This window comes from Notolabrus celidotus, chromosome 20, assembly GCF_009762535.1.
Source record: "Notolabrus celidotus isolate fNotCel1 chromosome 20, fNotCel1.pri, whole genome shotgun sequence".
In the NCBI taxonomy this organism is placed as follows: Eukaryota; Metazoa; Chordata; class Actinopteri; order Labriformes; family Labridae; genus Notolabrus; species Notolabrus celidotus.
The window spans coordinates 5,565,419-5,576,173 of record NC_048291.1 but is presented as its reverse complement, the minus strand read 5'-3'; the positions used below and the strand labels follow the sequence as shown (position 1 = coordinate 5,576,173).

The following is a 10,755-nucleotide window of genomic DNA, read 5'->3' as shown; positions in this document are numbered from 1 at the left end:
TTGACCCCGCAATATATTGTTGGGTCATTCTGACCCCGTGATATATTGTCGGATGATATTGACCCAGCCATATATTGTCAATTCATTTTGACCACAAAATATATTGTCAATTCATTTTGACCACAAAATATATTGTCAGGTCATTTTGACCCTGCGATGTATCGCCGGGTCATTTTGACCCCACAATATATTGTGGGGTCATTATGACCCTGCTATATTATGGTATAATATACAAATGGTGAAATGAAAACACCTGCAAAAGAATGCCCATCCCAGCAGCCCCATGGTGCAATGGAAAGGGCTACTACCTTGCACTCTGGTGGTTGTGGGCTCTAATCCCAGTAAAGGCTTCCGATATGAGGTGAAAATAAAACATTTTCCTCACAATGTAGTTAAGCTGTGCTTATTTTCTATATCAGTATTTTATTTTTAAGTTATATTTTTGGGCGGTTTTGCCTTTAATGATAGGACATCTGTAGATAGACAGGAAATGTGGGCAGCAGAGTGGGGGAGGACATGTGGCAAATAGTCGTGGCCAGGAATCAAACCGTCGACTTCTGCGACAAGGACTATAGTAGCAGTAGTCTCTGCACGTGGGGTGCTCAGACCGCTAGGCCACTTGCGCCCCGTTTTCCATATCAGTATTTACATTTTTGTCTCTCTTTGTTTCTTTTTCTCGATCATCTTTTCTTTCCCCCCCGTCTTTCAGTCTTCACAGTAAAGCCTGGTAAACATCACCAATGATCTCACATTTGCAGGATCCAAGATGTGACTTCATCCAAGGTCCGTATAAAAATACTCACACATACACAAAAACACACATGTGCACAATCAGTGGTCAAAACAGATGAAACCAACTGAGGTACTGGAGCTTCTCCCCAAACCCAAACCACACTTTGCTGACCACCGGGCCTCTATAATGATGGGGAAAGGGTTGGTGCTGTGTGTGAGTGTGTGTGTTACAAAGCGAGAGTATGTGTGTGTACAGTATATGCATGTGGATGCATGCTGGTGTGCAGCAGCTGGGGTGTGTGTTTTCTCTCTCCTTCTTCTCTTTCATGCCTGTCACTGCCTTGTGTTGGAGTTATTCTGAAACGTTACGGTAGAGGAGCTGCAGAACGACAGGTAGACACTCATTTTTCACAGGTATGTGCAGAAAGCATGATTTTAATTTCCATACTTGTACTCTAACTTTTGTTTACAGCCATTATTTACAAAGTTGCTTCATTTAAATTGAACAAAAACGGCTTATTAATAACAATCTGTATATGCTTTGAAGGAAAGTGTGTCCATTTTCATGCAACATGAATAGCAATATAAGAGAGCGTTCTTAAGATGAAACTGAATGACTCTTTATTAATGTGGAGCAGGAATTTGAATCAGGCATATGCCTTTTAAATATTGAATGGTTCTTGGAAAATTTCCCCCATGTTCGTTCTTTCACTGCAGAGCCAAACTTATTTCATAGTAGTCAGACTGAGCCTCGTTAGATGATGACATTTCATGTTGTGTAAAAAGATCCATTAATGAAAAGCTGCAGAGGAGGGGAGGACATGTGCAGACGAACTGTGGCTGTTTTTGTGCACGGGTATGCATGACAGAAAGGGAGGTGTTTGCATGTGTTTATTGTTTCTTTTATTGTTGTTTCATTAAACGCACTCTGTGAAAGTCCTACACAATACAGTTAGCATCGTTGTTACTATTTTATCCTCAAAATCTGGCAATTCTTGACAGATTAGGGGCTCAGAAAGACAGCAACTTCTGCAAGTGCTCCCATTATGTCTAATCATATTTTGTGTTAAAGGATAAGACTGATGTGATTTATAAATGACTTCAACAAACATAAAAAGAGACAGAAAATGTCATTTCCTTCCAACTCTGCATGCTGTTTGACTCAAGGCTCTCAGCTCCAGGTTCACTGGTTTCTACTGAAGAATTTCTATGAGTGACATGTAAATAATTTTGCATTTGTTGAGGACTATTTGAAGCGTTTGTTCTGCAGCAGGACACTGCCAAACAGAAGGATGTGTAATTATTTGAAGAGCTTTAAAAACAGATTACTAATCAAGACTCTAAATTCTCTTTCTTTTTTTTACCTTCCTGTCTGACACACATCAATGTTTTCTCCACATCTGGCCCAACCTGAGCTGATGAGCAGGTTCATCTATAAACATGAGAAATTTATCTAAACACACATGTCAGAGATGACAAACTGTATAGTCTACTGCAGCTTCTGTGTATTATTATAGCTGTGTGTGTGTGTGTTAGTGTGTGTGATTCAGTGTGCATTTCCCTGGAACAAATATGAAGTTGCTGAGGTAGTTTGGGAGGAGAGCTGCAGAGACATGCCAAGTCTCCCTTTTCCAAGTCTCTCTGTCAGTCGAGGTTGGTGTTTCCGCTCTCTGACTGCTGCTCGGACTCATTCCTTAATGTGAGCCGACTGCAGGAGCCGAGAGTTTAGCCTCAGGGCCCTTCTTCTCCTGTTCCACCCTCTGACACGCCTGGAAGACTTAGAAGTTTTACTCTGAAAAGTTAGATTTCCTTTTTCTCTGCTTTATTAGGAGTGATGGTCACAGCGGCTGCAAAGTCAAACAGGGTTTAACACCTTGCTGAGGAACAGTTTAATCTCTGCAGCACACAGACTCAGGCTGTGCAGAACAACTGGCATACAGAACTGAGACATCATGCAATTCATGAAGCCATCTCTTTGGTGCTTGAAAACTGAAGCAAAAAAGGAGTTGCATGCATAATTCAACAAAATGCATAATGTTAATCTAAATGAAGGTGCTGAAATATGCAAAGTACCCCTCAAAAATTGTCAGAGGATGCACTGATAACCAAAAGAACGCCAAACAGGGCTGACTCAAATTATGCTGCATATGAACTACTCTGCATTGGTTGATTGTGTGATCTTTCATAGCCAACCCTGACTTTCTCCAGAACTTTTCCTGCAAACCTCAGAGTAAAAATGTCCACGTGAAATAAGGGTGAGTGGATTTTAGATCGCAGCAGGAAATACTTGGGAAACTTCACAGAGGGGGGGATGACCGGTCCAAACCCAGAAGAGCCACACATGAAAGGGTGATTTAGTACTCTAGTTGAAGGAGGAGATCATTTTCAAGGCGTGAAGACTCCAAAAACATTCATCTTAGTGAAGTCTCTGTTGCTTCATGCTCCATCATGTTGTAAACATTAAACTTTGTACTCATGATGTCATGTCACGCCTTTGGAGATTCATCGCCTGCTCACCTCTCCCCTGGTTTAGCAGAGAAGACTTCATTCTGTGACGGACGTGTGTGAACAAGCAATATTAAAAAATGTCGAGGGCAGAGCTCCTTAAATTATAGATTTGTACAGGAGTGAAAGTGTGAAGATGCCTGACTGTGAGAGGATTAATTGTGAAAATGTTGTCAATGTGGGGTGCTGGTGGCCTAGCAGTCTCAGCACCCCACGTATTGAGGCTATAGTCCTCGTCGCAGAGGTCACCGGTTTGACTCCCAGCTGGTCGACCATTTACTGCATGTCTTCCCCCGCTCTCTACTCCCCACGTTTCCTGTCTCTCTGTCCTGTCAATCAAGGCGAAAAAGCCCCAAAATATAACTTACACAAAAAAAAAATATATAATGTTCTCCACCTCCTTCCTCCAGGTGCTGGTCCGATCATGGCCTCCAAACTGAGCGTGCTGCTGCTGTTCCTGGCTGTTGCCACGGTATCTGTGCTGGCCCAGAGGCGACGCCCGGCGTCAACACCAACATCAACCTCAACGAGCACGGACGAGTGGAACTTCAGGGATGGCTGTGAGCACCCAGATTACTCTCTGTTTTCTCCAAGACAGTCCAGCTGAAGACCTCCACTCTCAGCCAACTCTCTTGCAAGCTTCACTCTGTGATCCCGTCCACTGCCAGAGGAAGTGACGTCAGGATTAAGACGGCTGAGAGTGGAGTTCTGCAGCTGGACCCCTTTCGGTTTTTCTGTGTTTTGATTACCTTTGTTAACCTGATCCCTCAATAGTGTTACACTGAAAAAACAATGTATTAAATGCACGTCATCAATAACACAACATAAATTGTTGGGCACCTCTGTTTGGTGTAATGATCTCGACCGTTTTCATTTCCTCCAGAAAGACACAATCGTTTAATTTGTGCTCCAGTCCTATCACAACCTCTGTGTTTCCATTCATTGATGTTTTAACCATAAAACAGGGACAGAGGTTGGATCAATTCAAGGTTTAAAGATTCACAGCAATATGATTCACTTCATATTATATGCAACACATGAAGGTAAAATATGTTCATTTAAGTCAGTTTCATGATAACTATTTTAGTTATTTAGTTATAGTTATTTTTTATATTATGGTGATTAAAGTAATTCCAACAGTCCAAAGCTAATTGTCTTATGCTACAATATCTAAACGTTCAAGATGTTGTTTTACGTTAGGCAGGCATATTTATCGTGTGACTTCCATCCGACGATAGAGGAGGAGGAGCCTATCAGACGGCTGAGACCACAAAGGAGGATTAGATTTACGTCAAGCAAAAAAGGAGTTGCATACATAATTCAACAAAATGCATAATGTTAATCTAAAAGAACGTGCTGAAGTATGCAAAGTACCCCTCAAAAATTGTCAGAGGATGCACTGATAACCAAAATAACGCCAAACAGGGCTGGCTCAAATTATGCTGCATATGAACTACTCTGCATTTTTAGGTGTGCATGGGTTGATTGTGTGAACTTTCATAGCCAACCCTGACTTTCTCCAGAATTTTTCCTGCCAACCTCAGAGTAAAAATGTCCACGTCAGTTTCATGATAACTATTTTACAGTTATTTAGTTATAGTTATTTTTTTATATGATGGTGATTAAAGTGATTCCAACAGTCCAAAGCTAATTGTCTTATGCTACAATATCTATATGTTCAAGACGTTGTTTTACATTAGGCAGGCACATTCATCGTGTGACTTCCATCCGACGATAGAGGAGGAGGAGCCTATCAGACGGCTGAGACCACAAAGGAGGATTAGATTTACGTCACTTTCGCAGACCAATTTTACTGGGGGGGCCAGGCTGGGGCCAAGGGTGTTGTCAGAGGGACACATTCAACCATGACAAAAGAGACTGAGAAGGGTGAGGACCGGCTTAGAACAAACTTGCAAAACATCAGTGCATCCCTATATACTAGATATATAGACTACTGTGTACTAGATCAAAATGCAGAGCGACAGCAGCTGTTTGGATGTTTACACTCAACATGAGTCCCTTAGAGCTCTAAGGGACTGGAACCAAGTGCCACACTTATGTGTTCTGCCTGTAACATCGGTGCGATACCGACGCTATTTTTATTGTATAATATTTGTTCGGTGTGGGGGGGGGGGCACAGGGGGGTCCAGGTTTGGTTTTACAGGGGCCCTGGCCCCTGTTGACCCCTCCCTAGAACCACCACTGCACTTTCGTCCTACGATGGAGGGGAGCTACCAGTTCACGTTGGAGGAGCCGTTAAGCCGGCTGAGAGTGGAGGTCTGCAGCTGGACCCCCCTCGTTTTCTCTGGGTCATAGGTCAAGTTCAGGGATAATTATGGTGATGTCAAAGCTAGAGGTGAAAATCACACCCACTCTTTGCTGTTGACGTTATTTAGTTAAGGAAACAGTGGGGTGCATGCATACTTGTATACACTTGTTTGTGCGTTCCTGTTTTGGGTTTTTTAAAAATGGCCACCCTCATTCATCAGCTCAACAGCATCACCTCATAGAACCTCATAGGCCTTCTGCTGTTTTCACATTTAAAAACAAAGTACAACATGTCCCCTTAAGAGCTCTGGGGTTAATAGCAGTGGTCCACTGAATAAGAGACCAAACTTTAGTACCTCAGTGTTAAAATCTGTAGGATTACTTCAGTTTTCCTTGAAACTTTTGCATCTGACTTTGTTGCTTTATCGTCCGTCGCACAAACTCTCATCCATAAGACTGAGGATCTTCCCGTGTCATTTTCTCTGCAATAACCCTTTAAATACATGTGCTCTCTCATTTCCAGCTGAGAGGGTGAACATGCGTAACGTGGCCAACCTGACTCAGATTCTGGACAACTGGAGGTTTGACATCCTGAGCCAGATGAGAGGACTCCTGCAGAACGACCACCAGTCTCTGCTGCCCGACTACGCCAGGTATGGAAACATCAGTCGGTGAAAGACTCCAAACACACAACAGATCAGTTAAGAAGCCTTTAATCCTGTAATGTCATCCTCATAAGCAGATGTACTTTTCTCAGGAGTCTCTGAGTTGTTGTTTGGTTTCCTCTTCATCCTCATCATCCTCAGTCAGCCAGACTTAGTCCTGGTTGCCAAGTTGCAGCTCATGGCTGTAATTTTGGTTTTGTGTGTTGTTTCTCTCTCAGCTGTTGAAAAATTTGCATCCAGCTGCTGAGGGCTCCTGGAAGCCTTCAGTCTGACTCACGAGGGTTTCCAACCAGAGCTGGTGGTGTTTATTAAGAAGAGAAGAAATGTAGGGATTGTGTTGAAGGGCATTTTGAATCAAAAGCTAACAAACAAAAGCTGCAGCTGTATTCATTGTAACAGTAAAAGAAGACATTATCTTCATGATTAGAGACTCAAACATGAACACCAGACAGCCAATGCCTCTTTGGTCTACAGACCAGAGACGGTTTCTGGTGAGCATGTTTTGTTTTCATGCAGAGAAAAGTCAGTTAAAAGTTCTTCTTTGGATCATGTGGTGGAGCTGTGCAACAGATGAAAGAACAACTGTCCAGGCTGTCTGTGCAGCCTCTTCTTACAGCAAATATTAAAAATATTTTCCAGGTTTGAAGGCGACCTCTAGTGGCCTCAGTGGTTCAATCACAAAACTGCAGAGCAGAAGAGATCCTGAGTTACCTGGTGATCCATGAACCCAGAGAGGCTGCAGTCTGCATCACCTAGGGCCAAATTCCACCAGATCTCCGGTCTCCGAACCGTCACAGCACCATTTCTGATCGGTTTTATTCTAGTCAATGTGTTAAATCCCACTGTATCCGCTCCATTGCGTTCTGGCTGCGTCTCTGATCCGGCATGCCGGTACGCAATGGATCAGATGCACAGTAAGATGCACTCTGTGTTATCACCAGATCGTATTTCACTTAACTACAACAACAAACCGTCATGATTAGCGGAGCCAGGCCTGGAGTCAACAGGTTCGAGGTTTTCAGAGGACCAGAAAGACAACATGGGTGAGGAGAGGAGGAGGAGAATCCTTGATTCAGTGATTACAGCGGGAAACCTCGGTCACATGACTCTAGCTATCCAGTGGTCCTGCTCCGGACACAGCGGTCCCATGTTACCACATAGAGTTCCCTGCTTCACCGCTTTTTTACCTGCTTTCCTCAATTTTTTAGAAGTTAAATCAAAAAATCTAACTAGCCGAATGGAAGTACATTTTTTGGCTCTCACAATTTTTTTTATTGCATAATGACACAACCCATGGTCCACACAACATGTTACCTTTTCAGAATACACAGTGTTAGCTGCTGAAGGGGAAGACTGAGCTGAAAAGCAAATATATCAGTGAACTGGACAAAAGTCAAGGTGACTCGTAGGCAGGCAGAGGAACAGTTTGGGTCACGTTTGTGAAGACAAATCGGCTCTCTAACAGCAAAGTAAAGCAACTTTTCATTGCAGGGATTTCAACTTTGATACACTTTTGCAATACATTTGCAACCTGAACCAACAGCGAAGGGATATGTTTGTTTGACCCCTGAAGAACTCCATAAAACTAGGACCCTGAATTTGAACCACGTCTGCAGAGACTTCATGCAGCACAGCGTGATACAAACGTTTGCAAGTGTTGATGCATCTTAACATGAAAGATTTAAAATATGACGTCTGAAGAAGTCTTGCACTCTCAGGTTTATAGATCTGAAGGAAAAATAACTCCCATGAAAAGCACAAAAAGAGGGAAAATAGGAGCAAATGTGAAAAGTGAGAAAAGGTCTGGATGTAAAGGTAACATAGAGAGGAACTAAGGCAGAGAGCATCCCTTTAACTTGGCGTCTCCAGTAATGATTCTGTAATGACGGCCCATAATGACGTCTCGTCCTCTAAAGCAGGAAACCCCAGAATTCCTTGTGGCAAGCATCACGTGTCTTTGCTATTTTGACTCCTAAATTGTAGATCCAGTAGCAGTTTCCCTGACTTTATTTTCAGCCTGAAGGATGAAGCCACATTCCTGCGGGAGACTCTCACCACCCAGACTGTTTTATTTCACTCATGTGGAAGATTCAGCTCGTTCCAAACACCAAGGACGAATAAACTAAAGTCTCATCAAACTCAGCTGACCGCGCTCATTCAAAACAAACAGGAGAGGAACGATAAACTCTGACTGAACACACAGGACCGCAGAGTCTCTGTTTCAAGTTTCTCCTCCTCACAGTGCCTTTTTATTCGGCAAGTCTTCCACAAACACGTGACTTTAAAACATTACTAAAGAAACTCCAGTTAAATTCGAAACACTATTTAATAAATGTCCTGAAACTTCTACATTTTGGAAACCATGATTCCCTGAATTTATGTGGTTTGTTCTGGACCATCACTGTGTCTCTCCATCCTTCATCCCATTGGTGCTGTAGTTGTGAGTGACAGCTGGCCCCAGTCATGAGATGTACACTCTCTTTATGGATATGTGGCGCCCTCTACTGGTATGAATGAATGTTGGCATTCAAAAAAACTAGACGCCAAAGATAAGACAATTTCAAAACCGACTGAGAAAGTAACGTCACAAAATATTCCCACCAAAGAAAGCCTCATTAAAACCCCAACAACTGACTCCTGTGTTTGTTTTCAGGATCCAGCCTCTCTCTGAGGCTTTGGACGACCTCTACAAGGAGTTCAACGCCCTCAAAGCTCACCTGGGCGACCTGACCGAGAAGTTTTCTGCCATAGAAACCTTCATCGACGAGTTCAAGGCTGGAGGGGCCAACAACGCCAACGCTGGTCCTGCTTCCAATCCCGTTCCCGCCACTGTCCCCAGACAGGTCGGGAGGAGGGTGGTGAAGAAGAAAGCCGTGACTTCCTCCTAACCAGCCAATGACGCGCTTTGACTTTCCTAAAATCTGCCTTCTTCTATCTCTGTCTTGTTTGTCATGTATTTCAACTTATATGAGTAAGCTAACCCCTTTTTGATTGTATCATTGTTTTGTTCTGTGTTTTATTCTCAATTTAAAAAACAAAAAAATGTAAAACTAAGGGATACACGCATGCAGTATGGACGTAAACTGTGTCCAAGAATTGGATGTAGCCTCAAAGACGAACATGTTAAGCCACTGAGAAAGTGTCGTAAACCTGCATTCTTTCTAGTGTCCAGCAGGGGGCGACTCCGCTGGCTGCAAATAGAAGTCCAAACTCCTCACTGGAAGTTCGGCCTCAGCTGTTACTAACATTTTAAACTGTTATTTCACTTAAAAAGATTAGCGTTGCATCTGATGTCAGTTGCTCATAATTATGAATTCACCTTGCTAACCAAGCTCGCATTAGTATTAGATCAGAATTTATAAAATTATGTTTGCAGTTTTGACAAAATGCAGTTTTTGTGCCTCAAAAAAGTCCAGAAAACTGTATGCATGTTCTGTTTTGGTCACCACCACCCAGCTATATTCGGTATTTTCTGAGATAATTCCCTGGTAGATATTTTCTGTTCTTGCTCTCTTATTACAGTAATCGGTGTACACAAACTGGTTTTGTGCTAAATTAACTGTTAATTAAAAAAATTGGATGCATATTTTGCTAAATTGATCAGGCAAAGTTGCACCATTATTTTCTTGGCAAGGATTTGTTGGATTGCATGCAGAAAAAACATGAAAATTTGACAGTTAAACTAAGTTTCTAAGTTTGTTTCACTCTGTTGGAATTTTTAAACTCAACATGTTTTCTATTTTTTAAGTGAAATGATTTGAACGGTTTAATCCCAGGGTACATTAACTATCTTGCAAAAACTCTAAAGTTTCTGAGGTTTGTTTCGACAGATTTGCTGAATCCTGTTCCTTCAAATGTCCTGATAAGCTAAGCTGGTGTACAAAAAACTTGTTCTGTTGGTTTTGATGCTTTTTGGTTTGGGTTTACTGCTGCATTGTATGAGTTCCTAATAAACTCACTTACTGCATCCAAATTCATCACTTCAGGTATTTTTTTTTCAAACATCTAAAGACAAACAAAGATGCAAACTTGTCTGTGAAGGTTCTCAGTCATCCAGGTCATGGTAATCCAAAGCTTGATCTGTAAGGCAACTGGACTGGTAGAAATGCTGGAAGACGTTTCACCTCTCCTCCGAAAGGCGTCTTCAGTTCTGACCAGACTGGGGAAGAACTCGAAGATATAAGCCTCTGACAGTCGTGGATGTGTCCAGGAGTCACAAAGGGTCCTAAGTGGGGTCGTTAATCTAGTTTCTGTTAGTCGTTCTGTACCTCTTGACAATCGTTAACCTAGATCCTGACAGTTGTTAGGGTGATGGGTCAGCTGTGGGTCATTAGAGTCACATGATGTCTGGTGTGAGTATGGTCTTAATTGTTTTGACAGAGAATTCAAAACAGCATTGAATGTAGGAGACAAATGGTGTCTTAGTCCACCACCTCTGTTAAGAGAAGGGTGATCAAGCTTAACGTCTGTCCAGGATCTGAACCTTGCTGTCCTCAAAGGAGTGTCCCTTGTCCTTGAGGTGCAGATGTATGGCTGAGTCCTGGCCTGAGGAGCTGGCTCTTCTGTGTTGGGCCATGCGTCTGTT

General features: G+C 42.5%; 1 protein-coding gene across 1 annotated transcript; it reads left to right on the top strand.

Annotated features, from left to right (window-relative positions):
- The first annotated feature begins 744 nt into the window (after positions 1-744).
- Positions 745-10,143, top strand: si:ch211-76l23.4. Its single transcript, XM_034711878.1, has 4 exons — positions 745-783; positions 3,648-3,797; positions 6,029-6,158; positions 8,824-10,143. The coding sequence occupies exons 2-4, from the start codon at positions 3,662-3,664 to the stop codon at positions 9,056-9,058; spliced, it is 501 nt and encodes a 166-aa protein (XP_034567769.1). The 5' UTR covers positions 745-783; positions 3,648-3,661; the 3' UTR covers positions 9,059-10,143.
- Positions 10,144-10,755: the final 612 nt, after the last annotated feature.